The sequence below is a fragment of the Neolamprologus multifasciatus genome, chromosome 5 (assembly GCF_963576455.1).
Source record: "Neolamprologus multifasciatus chromosome 5, fNeoMul1.2, whole genome shotgun sequence".
Lineage (NCBI taxonomy): Eukaryota > Metazoa > Chordata > Actinopteri > Cichliformes > Cichlidae > Neolamprologus > Neolamprologus multifasciatus.
In genome coordinates this window covers 34,441,763-34,460,141 of record NC_140443.1, presented here as the reverse complement: position 1 = coordinate 34,460,141, position 18,379 = coordinate 34,441,763, and the positions used below count along the sequence as shown (strand labels likewise).

At 43.7% G+C, this 18,379-nt stretch overlaps 2 protein-coding genes across 2 annotated transcripts; one reads left to right on the top strand and one right to left on the bottom strand.

Moving 5' to 3' along the window:
• Positions 1–39: 39 nt before the first annotated feature.
• nuf2 (UF2 component of NDC80 kinetochore complex) lies at positions 40–12,184 on the bottom strand. Its single transcript, XM_085161098.1, has 13 exons — positions 11,953–12,184; positions 9,916–9,990; positions 9,461–9,537; positions 8,814–8,875; positions 8,539–8,636; positions 2,865–2,938; positions 2,241–2,334; positions 2,091–2,153; positions 1,867–2,004; positions 1,642–1,782; positions 609–784; positions 344–479; positions 40–272 (listed from the first exon to the last, which is right to left on the bottom strand). The coding sequence occupies exons 1-13, from the start codon at positions 12,073–12,075 to the stop codon at positions 165–167; spliced, it is 1,365 nt and encodes a 454-aa protein (XP_085017224.1). The 5' UTR covers positions 12,076–12,184; the 3' UTR covers positions 40–164.
• Positions 12,185–12,919: 735 nt separating this feature from the next.
• ap5b1 (adaptor related protein complex 5 subunit beta 1) lies at positions 12,920–17,626 on the top strand. Its single transcript, XM_085159860.1, has 3 exons — positions 12,920–13,230; positions 13,591–14,385; positions 15,474–17,626. The coding sequence occupies exons 1-3, from the start codon at positions 13,093–13,095 to the stop codon at positions 17,370–17,372; spliced, it is 2,832 nt and encodes a 943-aa protein (XP_085015986.1). The 5' UTR covers positions 12,920–13,092; the 3' UTR covers positions 17,373–17,626.
• Positions 17,627–18,379: the final 753 nt, after the last annotated feature.

Here is an 18,379-nt window from a genome sequence, read left to right as displayed (position 1 = left end):
TATGTGTCAAAACGTGACAAAATTCAAGTTCATTAATGTACAAACTTTATTTATAGAATTTAAATACTCAGAAAGACAAAGACAAGAGTTAAAAAAAACAACAACAAAAAAAACGACAACAGATTAGTAAATACAGGTTTACAAAGAAAAAGAAAGAGGAGAGATTAGAAGTTTGCAGACATCTTGGTTAGATTGAGTTTCAGGTCCATGGTGTGCATCTCAATCCTCTTGTGGAGCTCATCCATGGATGTGGACAGTGTGTCATAGAGAGCCTGGACACAGAAGGGGATCGTGTTACTCTCAAACTATGAATGAACAGCGAGCAGACGGGAGCTGCCTGTACCTGAGCCTTCTCTGTCTCTTTGCTGCACACGTCTCTCAGGCTCTTAATGCTGGTCTTCAGCTTCTGCGTCTCAGCGGAGATCTCTTGGATTTTGTCAGCCATGTCCTCACGCTTCTGGTGGATTTGGTCACACTGCCTGCAGAAAAGTTAAGTTTGGTTTTTAATATGTCAGTTTATCACATTTAAGTCTTTTGGAAATACAGCGCTCTTGTGAAACCACCGCATCATGAATCCTGCCGTTTATTAACTCCACTAAAGTTAATACCCCAACACTTCCTGAACGTGCTGCTCCTTCGTCTCTCTCTTCTTCTGCCTGCGGATGTTCTGTTTGCACTCCTTATCCTGCTTCATGCCGAAAGCTCGCTTCAGCTGGCCTTCCTCCATGCACAGGTTCTTCAGCTCCTTCTGCTTCTTCTCATACTGAGCCATCAGCTCCTGGTGCTACTCATTCACACAAACCACATGGATACACAAATCAATGATCAACTGCACTGTTGAGTTTGAACTTTAAACACAAGAACTTCTTTTTTTTTTTTTTAAAGCTAAATGACTTTAGCTCCTATAATATATAATAATATAGTGGTATATAAGGACTATATAGTGGTATATATAGTCCTTTGGCTGTGTCACATCAGCTCAGGACAGAGAAGATTGAAAAGAGTCAAAAGCAAGTACAAATATGATTTTGGGCCTCAGTGCAGCTCATTCGTTCATCCTCTCTTTTAAAAAAAGCTGTATTAGTTCCTCTCTGTTTTATCCCTCACAAACAGCCGATGGATGGCACTTCTGTGCTCATTGGTAGAAAACGCACAACTACAGGGCACTTCGGCAAGTCTCAAAGTAAGCAAAGTGTCTTCATATTACTTTGACTTTCAATTTGTTTAAAGCAAAAACAAATTACTCAAGCATTGCAGCTCGGCAGCTTGTTACTGGATTAACAGGCTGATTGTTTTTGTGCTGCTTTCTTTTAATGAACTTCTGACAAGAAGAGAACTTCCTGTCAGTCACAGCTGGGCCGACAAGTTCTTCAAATCTCAATCCCCAAACGTTTAAGTGTGTATACAACTACTTACCGTCTCCATGCTGATAATAAATATGTCTGATGTTAAATTAAATAGAACAATATACTGCAACAGCGCAGTGTATAAAAAAAAGAAGCTCATAGGCAGTGAGCAAAAGCTTCAGGAATAGAAAAAATATCAAACAGACATTACATAATTTTTCTTCCAGGTGTCCCACTCTGTACATCCGGTCTGTGTGTGTATAGATAAAGGAGAGCAGCTGCTCTGACACTGTACCTCTTCCAGCTGCTGCTTGGTGTTGCTCATGCTGCTCTCCAGGTCCTGCAGAAGGCTGTACATCTGCTGGATCTCAGCCTCGGTGTGAGTCACACCCTGCACCATGTTCTGCAGCTCCACCCCACACTCGTCTGTTTCTTCCTGAAAACAGCCATCATACACGTGGATCACAAGCACATCAACTCAACGCAGCAGCTTTTGGAGTCAAAGACGTTTTCCACTCACGATGGAGTTCTTGATGCTCTTCACATTCTCCCTCATCTTCTCCATCTGGCTCTTCAGCTCCTCTGGAGACTCCACGATCTGAGACTTCAGTTTGCTGATGTCTTCCTTCAGGTTGCTGACATCTAGCTTCACCTGGGCCTGATGCACACAAACTCGCATTTATATTTGCCGTTCAAAGCTCCGAGTGCACACAGACAACAGTGTAAAGTGCTCGGACAGTTTACCAGTTTCTGGGTCTTCTCTGCTATCGTAGCTTTCCACTCTGTGATGCTGTCGTTTTTGGCATTCTGAAAATGAAAGTGTTTTGTTTTTTTATTTACTGATGGCACACACAATACCTTTTACTACACTGAGCATGCTTCATCACCCCCTACCACTTCCTGGTATTCATGCATGGTGGTGGCCTGTAGCTCAGAGAGAGCGGCTGCCAGCTCATCAGCCTCAGCCTGTTGCTCTGGTGGGATGGTCCTGAGTAAGGACAAGACAAAGTGCAGTGCTTAGCCTGCATAACTGTTCATTTACTCGTAATAGAGACAATTGATAGATTATTAGTCAATCATTCTGTTGCTTTAAATAATAAGAAAAAGGTCATACATTGTGCATTCACAGACAGTGAGATTGGGAAATATAACATATGTCACATAAACTGTGTGGGAGATTCCTGTTGGACAGGGACCCATTTTAACACAGGGATCACCTTGTGTTAAAATGTAAGGGATCCCTTACCTTAAATATCTGCCTATAGTGGCACACGGGGATCAGTTATCTCTTCTTGTGAGTGAGACAAACAAAAATTCAGTCTGTAGTTTCTCATTTTGAGCCTAAGCAAAAGGAAAGAGTTCTGATGGAGCAGACAGCCTTGGATTAGCAGCTGTCTCCACTAATGAGCATAAAAATGTTATTAAATGGTTGTGGCCTGGATTGTTTCAAGGATGGCATGTTTTTCCAGCCATACACCAAACAACGCTGACAAGTCACAGAATCGTTCCTCCACTTACGTCAGCATCTCAATCTTCTTCTCTGCCTCCCTGATGCCTTTAGTATAAGCCTGCAGTCTGTCCATGTCTGCCCGCTGAAAACACACAGAGCAACAGTATTACTGCGAGGCTAACAAACACATTGGAATGGTATACAAAATAATAATCCAGCGTACTGAACCTTCTTGCAATATATTCTACTCTCATGATTAAAAGTGATTTGCAACATGTCGTCTAAAGTCTTAGTAAACGGGTACAGTTATGCATATCGGAGTCATTTATGAGAACAAAATGTTGAGTTTAAAAGACCGTCTTGAAAATTGTCCCTCAGCAAAATAATCCAAGCTAGTTCAGTATTACAGAGGAGAGGTTCATCCTTTATTTTGCTGCCCTGTTGGGAAGCATTTATCTAACAAAGTGTTTTGCAGGTTACCTCTGTGGTGGCCATCTTGTTTTCCCAGTAAAGAGGAAGCCTGCCTCAATTGCAGCTCTTTTATAGGCCAGTCTATATTAAGAAGGCGTGGTCTTTAGAGTATTTAAAGGGAGCAGGAAATGGATTGGGAGCCATTTTGAGAAGTTGTTGTCTGCATGTGCATGATGTTGGCAAGAGACAATAAAATAATTACTTTAATTAAGATAGAGTGAAGTCTGATGTTTCCTTCCCCACCCCTCACTGCGTAACAGTTGGTGTCAGAAGTGGGATTTGGTTACGCCTGTGAATGAGGGACAGAACACGCTGGATGAGGGGTGTAGGACGTGGAAGAAACCGTGGGACAAGGAAAAACCCCCTTGCTGACATGGAAGAAAGAGAAGGTGGACAAACAATTGAGCCAGGTCCACCACCTGAAGGAGCAATGGCTGATGAGGATGATTTTGAACCAGTAGTACGACCGAAGCAGACTGCAGTTGGTGTCGTGAGTAAAGAACTTTCTGAACCGGATATCTTTGATGAAATTAGAGAATTTATGCGGCATTCCAAAAGAACAGAAGCAATACTGTTTGGACAGATTAAACAACTGAGTGACAATATACCAAGGCTGCAACATGCTGTACATTCTGAACTTCAGCCTTCTGTCCGGAGTGACATTTCTACAGCAGCTGTTTGTCCAAAGCAAGAGGCGGGGCAACTGGCTCCACTATCAGCTGTGCAGCCACCTCATGGAGCCACTGAGCACCAAGCTGAGCTGCCTCCTCCATCTCAACCACTGCATGCACAGCCTCAAATGCATGTCGTTCAACCTGCTCCAGTGCAGAGAGCAGAAAAACACCGTGGGGGTGAGCCAAGAATACCTGACTTCAGGGAAGGTGAGGATCCTGAAAGTTTCTTTGTACGATTTGAACGCATAGCTAAAACGTGGGAATGGCCACAAGTTGAATGGGCAGCTAGAGTGGTCACGTTATTGACTGGAAAAGCCCTTGAAACTTACGCTGGCATGGATGAAGAACAGTCTGACTCTTATGAGACCATTAAAGCTGCAGTGTTATCCAAGTTTAATGTAACAGAGGAGACCTACAGATACCGGTTCCAGAGCACCAGCGAACCAGTGGGAGAGAGTGTGCGTGAAACCTACAATCGGATAAAGGGACTCTATAAGCGATGGATGCGTCCTGACAGTCGGAGCAAAGAAGAGATTGGCGAAACCATTATTTTGGAACAGTTTCTTCGCGTGCTGCAGTCAGACGTCTGCACATGGGTAAAAGAGAACAACCCAAAGACAGGAGAGGAAGCTGCAGATCTGGCTGAACGTTACCTAGCTGCTCATCGTGAACCTTCTAAGTCAAAGATGACTGTGGGGCGACCAAGATTTGTGGAGGTAAAACCTCCAGGGGTGACTAGTGTTGAGAGCTTTGACACTAGGGGTGGTAAGAAGCCTATACATTGCAGTCAAAGGTACAACCTCATTTGCTATTACTGTCAGCAGCCTGGTCATAAAGCTTCTTTATGTCCCCTAAGAAAACCAAAGTCAGTAGAGTTGTGTGTAGTTCCCTCCACAGGTCTTGAGGGTGAACTAACTGGTGATGGTTTAGTGCCACATAAGCATGTGGTAGATGTTTCAATAAATGGCCAAACAGTAAAGGCTCTTGCTGACTCTGGTAGCTCACAAACCTTGGTTAAATCTTCTACGTTGAGCAACGTATTACCTAACTTTAACAAACCTGTAAATATTACTTGTGTTCATGGGTGTCAAAAAGATTATCCAACAGCAGATGTCACTATTGAAGTTGAGGGCCAAGCATTTATGTTAACTGTAGGAGTGTTGGATCAGTAAGCATATGATGTCATTCTGGGAGAAGACTTACCAATGTTAGACAGTTTGGTTCACAATAACTCTGAAGCCTATTCTTGTGCTGTTGTCACTCGTTCAATGAAAAGGGGTTTAGAACCACTGCCTGATGTAGATGAAGACTTATTTGAAGGAGGGAGTAAACTCAGGAAAACAAAACGACAACGTAGGCAGGAGAAAAATAAAAACAGTGGTAGGGCAAAACTTCCGGAACCAACCTTACCAATATCTCCTCCTATTGATCTTCAGTGGGAGTTTCCCAATAATTTTAGAGAAAGACAGGAAAATGATCCATCTTTAAAACCTCTCTTTAAGAAAGCATGCAACATGGATGATGGAAAAGAAAATGATGTAGGGCTTAAAAGTGTAACTGGAGAACCTTTCATAATAAAGGATAAATTTCTGTATCTAGCAGACATGGAGAAACCCAGACTTGTTGTACCAAAAGAGTACCGATCAGTAATCCTGCATTTGGGCCACACTATACCATGGTCAGGACATTTAGGACAGGCAAAGACTTATAATCGTGTTGCTCAACGTTTTTACTGGCCAGGATTGTACAAAGATGTGGTTGACTACTGCAAAACATGTCATGAATGTCAGAAAGTGGCTCCTACCAAAATTTCAGACCGAGCCCCGTTGCAAACATTACCAATAATGGATGTACCTTATGAGAGAATAGCTATGGATATCATAGGTCCTTTACCTAAGAGCAGTAGTGGTCATAAATATGCGTTAGTCATTTGTGATTATGCCACAAGATATCCGGATGTTTATCCACTGCGTTCTCTGCAGGTCAAACACATTGTTCGATGCTTAGTAGACCTTTTTTCCAGAGTTGGCATTCCAAAGGAAATCCTGACAGATCAGGGTACCAGTTTTATGTCACATTTGGTAAAGTCTCATTATGACCAACTTTGTGTAAAAGGTATTCGAACCACTCCCTACCATCCAGAAACGGACGGTCTGGTGGAACGATTTAATGGTACATTAAAGCAAATGTTGAGAAAGTTTGTTGATGATACTGGCAAAGGTTGGGATAAATGGTTGCCTTTTCTGTTATTTGCATACAGAGAAGTACCACAGGCTTCAACTGGTTTCTCCCCTTTTGAGCTGCTCTATGGAAGGCAGGTTAGAGGCCCCCTGGATATGCTGAAGGAGAACTGGGTGGCTGGAGTGGCACCGGGGTCTACTGAAGTGGCTTCGACGATGAACATCATTTCCTACATATTGCAGATGAGAGACAAACTGGAAACGTACAGAGAACAGGTTAGAGACCATATGCAGAAGGCGCAGCAAAAGCAAAAGGTATGGTATGACAAGCATGCCTGTGAAAGAGAACTAAAGACTGGTCAGAAAGTTTTGGTACTTTTGCCTACTGGACCAAGTAAGTTGCTGGCTAAGTGGCAAGGACCTTATACTGTGGCCAGAAAAACCGGCCCAGTGACATATGAGGTCATTTGTCCAGAGAAACACAAATCAAAGCAACTTCTACATGTAAACTTGTTAAAAGAGTATCATGAAAGAAATGCCCCAGAACCAGGTGTGAAGCAAATCCTGATGGTACAAGATGTTCAGCCTGAAGACAGTGGCATTCTGGAGGTTGGAGAGGCTGAGATGAGCCCATTCAGAGGCATGCCCAAATCTGAAGACCCTCCTGAACATCTGACTGAAGATCAGTGGCAACAGTTGAATGAGGTGAGGCAATCCTTTCCATCTTTGTTCTTAGACACACCGGGGCGAACAAATGTCATAACACATAACATCATCTTGAAAGACACAAAACCTCTTCGTCTTAAGCCTTACAGGATACCAGAACGGATGGTGGAACCGTTGAAGAAGGAGGTTCAGATGATGCTGGAACTGGGAGTGATTGAGCCTTCGAGGAGTGAGTGGTCAAACCCCATTGTACTTGTTCCAAAGAAAGACTCCCCTCAACTACGATTTTGTTCAGACATGAGAAAGCTAAATAGTATTTCCTGTTTTGATTCTTATCCAATGCCACGGATTGATGAGCTACTGGAAAGACTAGGAAAGGCTAGATACATTACAACCTTAGATTTGTGTAAGGGTTACTGGCAAGTGCCCTTAGAGCCATCCTGTAAAGAATACACAGCCTTCCAAATTCCAGGAATGGGCTTATTTCAGTACACTGTGTTGCCCTTTGGTCTTCATGGGGCACCTGCAACTTTTCAAAGGTTGATGGACATTATCCTTAATGGTTGTTCAAAGTTTGCAGCTGCCTACCTGGATGATGTGGCAATTTACAGTGAGTCTTGGGAGGAACACCTGCACCATCTAAAGGTTGTGATGGCAAAGATCCAGAAGGCTGGTTTGACTCTGAATGTGAGCAAGTGTGCCTGGGCACAAGAAGAGGTGAAGTATCTAGGATACATTGTTGGCCATGGACAAACAAAGCCACAAGTTGAAAAGGTAAAGGCTATACAAACAATTCCCAGACCTAAAACTAAGAAACAAGTGAGGTCGTTTCTGGGCTTGGTTGGTTGGTATCGGAGGTTTATTCCCCATTTCTCAACCTTGGCAGCGCCTCTTACAGATCTCACGAGAAAACACACTTCTAAAGTGATGTGGAATGACGACTGTGAACATGCCTTCCAATCTTTAAAGAGACAGATTTCTGAAGCCCCTGTTTTGCAAAGCCCGGATTTTTCCAAACCATTTGTTGTACAGGTAGATGCCTCTAATGTTGGACTTGGAGCAGTGCTGGCTCAGGGAGAAGCTGGTGAAGAAAAACCTGTGCTTTTCTTAAGTAAGAAGCTGTTTGACAGGGAGAAAAACTATTCTACAGTAGAAAAAGAAGGACTGGCAATTAAGTGGGCAATTGATTCATTGAAATATTATCTCCTTGGAAGAGAATTTAATCTTCAGACAGATCACCGATCCCTGGTGTGGATGCACTCCAAGCAACATCAAAATGCGAGGATACTGCGCTGGTGCCTAGCCCTCCAGCCATACCAGTTCACCATCCAGCATTCTCCGGGTAAGAACAATCTTATTGCTGACTATCTTTCCCATTTGCCGGAGATGTGTCGACCAGAAGGGGGGGGTAGTGAGTAATGTTGGGAAGCATTTATCTAACAAAGTGTTTTGCAGGTTACCTCTGTGGTGGCCATCTTGTTTTCCCAGTAAAGAGGAAGCCTGCCTCAATTGCAGCTCTTTTATAGGCCAGTCTATATTAAGAAGGCGTGGTCTTTAGAGTATTTAAAGGGAGCAGGAAATGGATTGGGAGCCATTTTGAGAAGTTGTTGTCTGCATGTGCATGATGTTGGCAAGAGACAATAAAATAATTACTTTAATTAAGAGAGTGAAGTCTGATGTTTCCTTCCCCACCCCTCACTGCGTAACATCCCCATTCCACACAATTCTCTAAGTTCCCCAAGAAAACATACAAATTTAGTCTGCTTCTCCAAGACGACCTCCATCCTCTGCTTCCTGAAGTGGAGAAAGTTCATGATGGCGCTCAGAATGGTTAGAGTCCTCTGTTTTTCTGGAGAAATCAGGCCGAGATCATCATCAAAGAAAATTGTACATTAAACACAATCTCTAAACTTGAATATTTGGGAGATCTAGACTGCTGATAAAAAACAAAAAGACATTTGAATGTATGAGGGGTATTTTATGCAAGATACAAACCAAACTATTGAATGAAATCAGTGAGACTTACTTGGAGCCAGCAGATCATTGAGTGAAAAATCCAACACCAAACACATAGGCAGAAACTGCCGCCTAGAAAGGAACGATAAACACACAAAAAACATTTGACAGTTGTAAACTAAGATTAGACAAAACCAGCAGTGTACGCTACACTTTGTTCCCTCATACATGCAGAAATATCTACAGTTTGAACCTCTCTGCTTTATTTCAGGGTGCAGGCTGCAGCACGATCATTTATTTCTGCATTTTACTTCACTATAATGTTAGTGTGCATTTATTATTCAATTATAGTTATGCATCAGTTAAGTTCCCAAAAAAGTTCCATGTGAACAAAATATGGGTTTATGAGATTTGCAGATTCATTCATTCTGTTTTTATCTACATTTTATACAGCTTCCCACCTTTTACTGAGTTGGACTTGTAATAGAAATATTGATATTTGGCCCCAGTGAACTGATAATAATGTAATAGGAGAAAGTCATATGATATACCATAGCCTAGCCAGGGCCTAACTCCCTACAGGATCACACTGTGTCATCAGTCTCAATAACTGTGTTGAATAATCAAGGTTACTGTCCCTCATCACAGTCATCGTGATTGGAATTTCTGCTATAACCAAGCGGCCTGATATCCCAGACAGAAAATGGGTAAACTCACATGCGTGTGTAGACACTCATGATAGCAGTTGCCCCTTCGTGATAGGCTGGATACTGAATGTTCTCCAGAAGCGGAACCTGTGGAAAACAAATTACAAATCCAGGCCACAGACAAAAGAAACATCAGCTGCTAGTTGAACGTGTTGCATTTGCTCTCATGTCAGAAATTGACATTCATACACTCAAAAGGTTCTATAATGTTTCTGTCAGTGATAGCATTTTCACTGCTATGGAGACAGATCACACATATCAATTCAACTACAGGCACTGCAGACATAAAGGCTTGGATGCTGTGTGTCATATTTGAACACGTTCCTTCACTTTGAACTAAAATACAAGCTTGCAAAAAGGTCACAGATCTGCAGAAAAGACATCATCATCATCATCAAGCCAACTAAGAGAAGGAACATTCACTGTCTGAGCATTTTAGAGCAGAATTTGATATTTAACACTCACCATGGAGTGACACTCAGGCCTGAAACGATACAGGAGATGCAGCACTCTCATGTATAAGGTCTGAACTGCTTCTGGCTGTAAGAGAGGAAAGTGCTCTGTTAATGATCTTTTTCTCATCCTTTATCTTATTCGACACTATGTTTCCACCTGAATCTCAGGGTACTAAGAGACAAACAGACCGAGGCTTACATTCACTCTTCAGTGTCCAAGAGTGCAAGAAGAGGTCCTCCTGCTACCCCTGAAATCTTGTCTCTCTTTGAGACAAGATTTCAGTTTAAGAAACAAAGGGCAAAGTTTGTTCTGTGCAGAAGTAATGACCTGGGGTCAGGGCTCTGAATAAAGAGTATTTTTATTATTTGACTTCTTTGTAAATGTGACTGTGACCAGAATAGTTTAGTGTTTTACAAATTTGGTTAGAGGGGTCGATTGTGCTCAATTTTTTTCTCAATTCTTTGAATGATTCAAAATGCAAAATAATGCTTATTTATCCTAAACTGGACCTTGCTGAAATCCCTCAATTTATCTTCTATCTGAAACAAGCCATTTTAACTTCCCTTACTTTAAGCCAATCTTCTTTTGATTGGCTGTCCCTCATAAACAGGCCTGAGTAACTGAGATGACCATATTAGTGCCGTCTACTCTCAGTGAGCTTTTGGCTCACAGGGATTAGTTTTTCACATACCTCAATATCAAATCCTGGCCATGTTTAATGTGAGCAGATAAGGATGGAACAGTATCCAAGGTGTGACCAAAAAGGTGTGAGCTGTTTTCAGCTGAAGCAGCCCGTTTCCAAAACCGCACATCAGGTAAGGAGTAAGACCAGAAGAAAGACTGTCTTTCTTCCCTTCTCTCCAGCTCGTATGTATGGGGTTATATCAACAATCTGTACGCCCAAGATTAAGATGAATCAGTACAGGATTCTACAAAGTGAGAGGTTACGTGGAAATAACGAGAAATGTGGCGTTTCCAATTCAGTAAAAGCATTGTAATTTTTTTGTGCCAGTACCCACACAAAATCCCACCACACTGGACCAAGTACAAGAGGACATGAAAAGACTTTCACTGTAAGATCTCAAATGAGCTGGCAGCACTTAAATCAGTTCAGATGTTCAGCAGGAGATGATCTTGAATATGAGACCACACCTAATAAAACAATAATGAACACCCGATTCTTTACTAGAATCGGTTTAAATGATCAATTGCAAAATCGGTTAAATCAGCAACTGTTTCCAGATGATTCATGTAGAAAATAAACAATTCAAAACCCAGTTGTCTTCTTTTGGCTGTTATATATTTTACTGTATTTAGATCGCCTGTTTGCTGAACATTGAAATTGTGGGCAGTTCACTCATCATAATGACCTCAGCTCTATCCACCTTCGTTTCTATCGACAAAGAAAAAGAGTATTTTTTTCTGAACAAGACTTTTAATGCACAGTGAGTTATCAGGATCGCCCTCCCCCCAAGAACTTAGTGAGGAAACTTTAATACTTGAACAACTCGTCTTTAACATTACAATATTAACATTTTCTAATAATGACTTATCTATGTTACACAAAACAGCATAATGCAGTTAACTCGGCTCCACTTTTACATTTAAATATAGTATATTATGCTACCATAAGCACAGCATAATATTCTCAAGAGATGTGTAAGAAAACAAACTGTCATGTCTCTGCATCACGTCAACGTGTCAATTGTGAAATCAAACTAAAGACCTTTTAAGACTTTTCCAAGGAGATTCTTCAAAATTATCCTCTGCTGTGTTTCTCCCTTTTTATTTGCATTTATCCACGACAAATTAATTAACTGCGTGAAACTGTAAAGAGGGTTAACCCCCCCCCCCACACACACACACACACACACACACACAAATAATGGAACATACATATTAATTTGGCCCGTAATACCAACTCTAAAATCCAATAACAATGAGCCTTTCCAGCTCATTGTGTAATTTGCCTTTCCGGGCTTTACCTTTTTTTCTAAACCGCGGAACATTTTGTAGGTAGAATCTGTAACACCAAGCGGACCTTACCTTTGGATGAGGAGTCAAGTCGCTCTTTGTAAAGTGTTTTGCTTCTTGACCAGTGAGAACTTCAGTTCGATAAAAGTTCACTATCGCATCCGCTGTGTATACAGGAAAAGTGTTTTCAGACATTGTCGCAAATAAATTGGAAAAATAAAGAGAAAGCAAAGAACTGAAAACGTCAACTCCAGCCAACGGATAAAATTGGCGCCTTCCTTATTGATTTGCAGTCGGTAGATCTGATTGGTTAACGTCACTTCTTCTGTTGTGAGTAAAATATTACTTTATGTACTGGCGCCATCTAGCGCTTAAACCAAGTGACGGTTTTGATTCGGGTGACAATTAAGAAAATTAAACAGTAGCAAATTTACAACTATAATAATAATAATGATAATAATAATAACAATTATATAACAACAACAACAATAATAATTATTATTGTTATTATTATCATTATTATTATCATTATTATTATTATTATTTTCTGGGTATTTATATGATGAGGACCTTCAGAAAAATACAACAACAAAAAACAAACAAAGATACAAACAAGAACCCTGTAGTTAAGATGTTGTCAATGTGGTGGCGAGACTAAAATGTAAAAGTTTCCCTCGCTGTTTTATGCTCGGGTTTTTCATATGAAAAATGAAATCTCACTTTATCACACAGAATGATGACATGTTAAATTTTTTAATGAGGACCATGCTGTTTCCTGAGCTTCTGTTGTACTTCTGACTATACTCTTTCAAGGAACTGAGGCACTGAGCTTAGTTGACTGGGATTCTACATTCAGTGGCTGTGTCCTAATTCAAGGGTAGCAAAAATTCAGGGGTAGGGGGGGGGAGCCTTCTAAGCATGCTACCCCTGAATTTGGACACAGCCAGTCACTCTTTAGAGATATGCCTTGGCTTTAAATTGTTTTTCTTTGGATATATCCTCCAAAGCAGCAGGGGGCGGTAAATATAACACTGCAAGTATTAAACGTGCGCGTGACACAATACGGAAACGGCAACTATCAACAGTGGATGCTGGATGTTTGTGAAGCCTGGTTTCTTTAATTCTCAAAGACAACTTTGCTAGCAGCGGATTTCAGTAACAGTTCCTGAAATGATAACTTGCAAGCCGATACAGTTTTGGATTTGAGAGACAATGGCGGCGAACTGGGCCGAGAGGATTTCTGCTTTCTCCCGCAGTCCGTCCGGCTTCCTCTCCGGGACGACCGCGGAGGCTTTCCTGGCGGAGTTGCTCCGCGAGCTCCGCGATGACAGAGCCACTTACAGCGTTAAGGTAAATATAGTGAACAGAAAGCGTCGGTATTGTGTCAGCTGGCAAACATGTACAGTGCAGTGTGTCATATTCATTGTCTGTTCCCTTATTTCACTCTGGGACGTGTGTACCTTAGCCACTGACACTAAATTAGCTGTGTTTCACTCTCTACATTCGCAAGACGGCAACGAGCAAACTGTGTTGTTTGGTAGCTTTGGGACACGGAGAAGTTTGAAAATGTAAAGCAGTAACATATATGTGACTGTACTTACAGACTTGCTGTTTTTTTTAAGGATTTGTGGCAGTGACCTGGCGGAAGGCCAGGCAAGCTAATGTTTTTGTGTGCAGTGTTCTTATCTTCTATGTGTTTCCAACTCGCAGATCCTCCTGCTATCGCCGCTGTGTGAGCACCCGACCCTGCTGTGTTGTTCGGACTCTGTGGGTGAGGAGACAGCCCTGGAGCTCATGTCAGTATTCGCCCAGTGTCCTCCTAAGTCTGTCCAGTTTCGTTGTCACCTCCTCCTGGCTCTCACCTCCGTCCTCATCTGCACTTCCTGTGTGAAGAGCCACTCCCGTGCATCTCTAGACTTTCTGGATGTGCTCCTTCAAATAGCCCAGGACACCAGCGACATCCATACGGATGGCAGCCTGCGTCCTCTTCGGGCAATAGCCTGCGAGTGCCTGAGGGAACTGGAGGCCTGCTGCCCCGGCCTCCTCTCCCAGCGCCTTGAGCTCTTGGGTGGGCTCTGGCAGCAGGAAACATCGAGGCTCCATCAGGCTTATGCCGAGCTTTACACTCTGGTGTTAAGAAATGCCATCTATCAGCTCACCCAGGAAGCAGGAGCTGGTGCTGAGCACCTTAAAGCCCTTCTGGGAGGGAACACATCAGCTGCATGGGAAGCAGACCAGGAGTCAGGCCTGGCAAGCAGCAAGGACTCAGCCATACTGTCTTCTCTCATCCTGGGACCCATGGGTACAGTACCAACTCTGCACACCGGCCCTGACTGTAAGGAGCTGCGATCAGTCCTCTCCACCCTCCTGGATGAGTCCTACCTGCTCACTCCTCTGTGTCAGGCTACACTATTACATAGACTGACAGAGGTGGTTGCCATGGTGCCTGGAGTCCCTCCAGCTATATTCAGGACTCATCTGCTGCGGCTCCTGGGCACCAGTGAGGTTTGTGTTACATGGAATGAATTGAAGGGGGAGGGGAATCAGTAAAGGATGAAGTGCTGTGATTCCTTAAAGCAGGAAATTAGTTGGCGTTTTTGCACTTCTAGTTCCTTGTTTATAATCCGACTGGGTTTTTGGTTAGACGGCTGAAAGTGTGTGGTTAAAAGTCTTTCAGCATTTGCACGTCTTGTCCTACAAGATAAAATATGTTGGTGTCTGTCCTCAACTTTGGAGGTACCGTCAGTCAATTTTAAAGTTATTTAATAGGGGGGGAAAAGAATATTATACTCATCAATATATATTGATTAGTGTGTAATTACGTCTTCCAACAATTTGATGAGGAAACCACCCTGATCCCTCGCCATATTTTGAATAAATCAAGTTTTGCCTGTTTGCCTAGAGACCAGTCACATACGTAAGACGTCAAAGGTGGAGGAGAAGAGAAGTAGTAGTTTGCATGTTGTGGAGGAACATTTCAGTTTATTCCTGCACCTTCAGACTCATTATATGAAGCGCCTTACATGTTTCATCGTCAGAGAAGACACAGAAAACACAACAGAAAGCGACAAAATCACCACTATCATAATAAAACGACACCCTCTTCCTCCTCGCCTCGAGCCTCATGTTCTGAATTGAAGTCATTTACATTTTATGACCTGATTTATTGCCAAGTGTTACTATTCAAATATGTTAACATATAGTGATACAAAAATGTGCTTTTTACATAACGCCAGCCTGCCGCGGCCGTTATGGGACACAGCTTATATTTCATGGTTTTGATCTCTCTTGAGTAAAGCGCGTTCTACAGCAGCCGCCGTAATGAGATTACATACTTGAATTAAAGGTCAAGAAAACAGAACTGAGGTGTGTGGAATATCCACAGGCCTCATTGTGTGGAGTGATGGGCTGTTGTTAAAAGAAGACATTTTTCTGTTTCAGCCTGATCGTTTCAATTCCAAACATGATTTATTCTAAAAACTTGCCAAATATGTGTTTCCTGCTTTTCTTTTTAATAAAACAGATTGTCTTTCCCTTTGGTAAGTTTTGGGATGTGATCAGTCTGATTGTTTTGGTGTTTTTCATGCCGTCAGGTGAGCCTCCTTCATGCCACTCTGCTGCTGAAGTGTGCCTTCACAGACAGCCTGTTCAGCTCTGAAGACGAAGCCTTCGTCCTCAAACGGCTGGTGGTGCTCTCCCAGCACCTGCTCCTGAGCACGCCTGAGAAACTCTTCTACATGGACTGCATCCTGCACTTCCCGGAGAACCGGCCCATCAGCTGCGGCGACGGTGACGAGACCCTCCCCGTGCTCCTCACGCCGCAGCTCGCTTCAGCTCTGGTGCCCACCGTGTTTAACGACAGCACCACCCTGCTCGCCCGGTTCAACATGCTATCCCTGGTGTACCTGGAGGAGGGGGAGGAAGGCCAGGGAGGCCAGGGGCTGGCCTACCTCTACGAGCACCTGAGCTCGCTGCTGAGCATGGTGGAGAACGGGTGCAGCAGAGAGCTCGTCGTCACCTTCTTCAGAGCGGCCTTCCTTTTCCTGTATTATTTCTGCCACGTGGAGCGTTACTCCAACGACCTGACCAAGCAGCTGTGTCAGCTCTACCTCAACCACACCAAGCTGGCTCCACATTTCATCAACCTGGCTGACCAGACCCAGGACAGACTGTCTGAGTCCAGCTGGTCTGTGGGGCTCCTCAAAGCTCTGCAGAGGGTCATTACCGAGGCTCCGCTAACCCAGCTCACCTCGCACGACCTCAGCCGGCACCTCAAGATGCTGGCCCGAGTGGCAGAGGAAGGAGAGATCATCCAGCAAAGCACCCTCGCCTTCCTCTCCAGCATCGTCACTCCCTCGTCATCCTCGTTGTGCACAGGTGGCGATTGGCGTCTGGGAAACAACATCCTCAGGGTCTGCCGCCATCTGCTCGTCCACCCAAGTCTGGACTCGCTGCTGACTCCTCTGGCTGACGTCCTGCAGCTCCTCGTCTGCCACTACGCAGACATGGAGATCCAGGACCACGCCCGTCTCTACTACACCCTCCTGACCACGCTGTCGAGGGAGAAGCTGGCTGGGGTGTTGGCACAGGGCATGGAAGAGGGAGGGCGTCAGGACAAAAAGCAGTCGCTGTCCTGCCTCATAGGTGAGGGGCTGACGAGCACCCTGACCATCCAGCAGACGGAGAGCGCTGTATTCAGGCTGATCGAGGCCCCTCCTGAGCCACGAGCAGGAGACATAAATTCAAATGAAGTACAGAAAGGCCCGGGGGAGGCGAGCGCATCGCTGGAGGCCTACAGAGATCAATTCAGTGACTCCGGCTTTGCTTCAGAGATCACCTTACAGTACCAGCTGGTCCACATCGACTCTCATGACTCCCACTTTGATCAACTCTTTAGCATCCGCCTTCACTTCAGCCTCACAGACCATCACTACGAGCAGCTGGGCGACATCAGCGTCCCATGTCTTCTCAGAGAGAGGCCGTCGGCCATAGTTCAGCTAACACTGAAGCCCAGGAAGCCTTACCCCACCAGCCTCCACGCCAGCGCCATCTTCACCTCTCCAGATGGCCACACATGGCACACCACCCTACCTGACATCCACGTGGCTTTCCAGCAAACTTTCCTGCCTCTGCCTGTCCCCTCAAACTGGGGACGAGGCGGCACACTGAGCGTGTTCGAGGGTTTGTGGGACGAAATCTGCTCAGAGAGCGGAGACAGTGCTATGAGCCTCTTCTGCTGCCAGCTGAAGGAAACGGCTCTAAATACACTGGTGGAAAAGCACTTCCTCCCCTTCCTCATATCAGACGCGTCACATAAAGAAGAATTCAAAGTGCTCTTCTTCCTCCCACCACGCTCTCACATCCTGCTGAAGGTAAGCTCAGAGGAGGACGCCGTGCACTTCAACATTGCGACGGATAACTGGGAGCTTCTGTCTCATATTAACTCTTACCTTCTAAAAATTACATCATTACAGGAAGACGCGCTCAGCTGACTGTGATGGACAATAGTGGGCTGATTTTTAAAAATGGAAATGCACTTTTAACATCCATATTTTTCAAAGTAAGATGTAAATGGGACTGACTGGAGACAGTTGATTTAAAATGAAGAAATTGCACTTTGATTTTGTTGATATGCAATTAAACAAACATGAAATGGCAGTTTATTTTCTGGAGACAAAATAATCTCATCTTTACATTTTTATTTTATTTTTAAGAAAAGGCAATTTATAACTTACGAGTGTGCAAACTCATCAACCATCAGTGTTGGGAAGGTTACTTTTAAAATGTATTCCATTACAGATTACAGATTACATGCCCCAAAATGTATTCTGTAACGTATTCTGTTACGTTACTCAATGAGAGTAACGTATTCTGAATACTTTGGATTACTTAATATATTATCATGCTGTTTACAACTACATGAATGTACTATTGCTGTGATTTATTACTGTTACTGAAGGTCCGCGGCTCCGAACCGTAGTAAAGGGACCTCTGACTAATACGGTGGGTTCTGTGTCGGCTCGTAGCCGAAAAATAGCTTTACTTTGTTGTCTGGGTCAACTTTGCTAGCGAGAGACAGAGAGAGGCGTTGAAAGGCTGCTCCAACGGAACTTATTATTTTTGGAGGAAAACACGAACACGGTGTACTGTCGAGTCTTAATAGCTTACTTACAACTGGGCTCGTCAGGCTCTCTTCTTGGCTGCAGTGGTTATTATTATATTTACATGCTTCCAGCTCCCGTTTTTGCTCGATGACAGCTCGTACTTTTCCTTTTTCTCCCTCCCTCGCTCACAGACACATAACGGGTACAACAGTCCATTCTCCCTGCAGCACGGACTACACTGCCCATGATGCTACATTCTTTAGAGCTATACCTGTAGCATTCTGCCTGTTAGCTTAGCACAACAACAACAAAAAGGCCTCTCTCACCCAGGAAACACGCAGAGAGAGAGCGTCACCCTGTAACCATGGCAACCGTAACGCTGCCACCTGGAACAA

Bases quoted from the DNA above. Each gene is read 5' to 3' on its own strand.
- nuf2 (XM_085161098.1), bottom strand. From the start codon at position 12,075: ATGTCTGAAAACACTTTTCCTGTATACACAGCGGATGCGATAGTGAAC. The intron at 8,876-9,460 runs GTGAGTTTACCC...GTTCCTTTCTAG, and splicing joins ATGAGTGTCTACACACGCAT to GCGGCAGTTTCTGCCTATGT. The intron at 785-1,641 runs GTACAGTGTCAG...GTGAATGAGTAG, and splicing joins CCAAGCAGCAGCTGGAAGAG to CACCAGGAGCTGATGGCTCA.
- ap5b1 (XM_085159860.1), top strand. From the start codon at position 13,093: ATGGCGGCGAACTGGGCCGAGAGGATTTCTGCTTTCTCCCGCAGTCCG. The intron at 13,231-13,590 runs GTAAATATAGTG...TCCAACTCGCAG, and splicing joins GAGCCACTTACAGCGTTAAG to ATCCTCCTGCTATCGCCGCT. The intron at 14,386-15,473 runs GTTTGTGTTACA...TCATGCCGTCAG, and splicing joins GGCTCCTGGGCACCAGTGAG to GTGAGCCTCCTTCATGCCAC.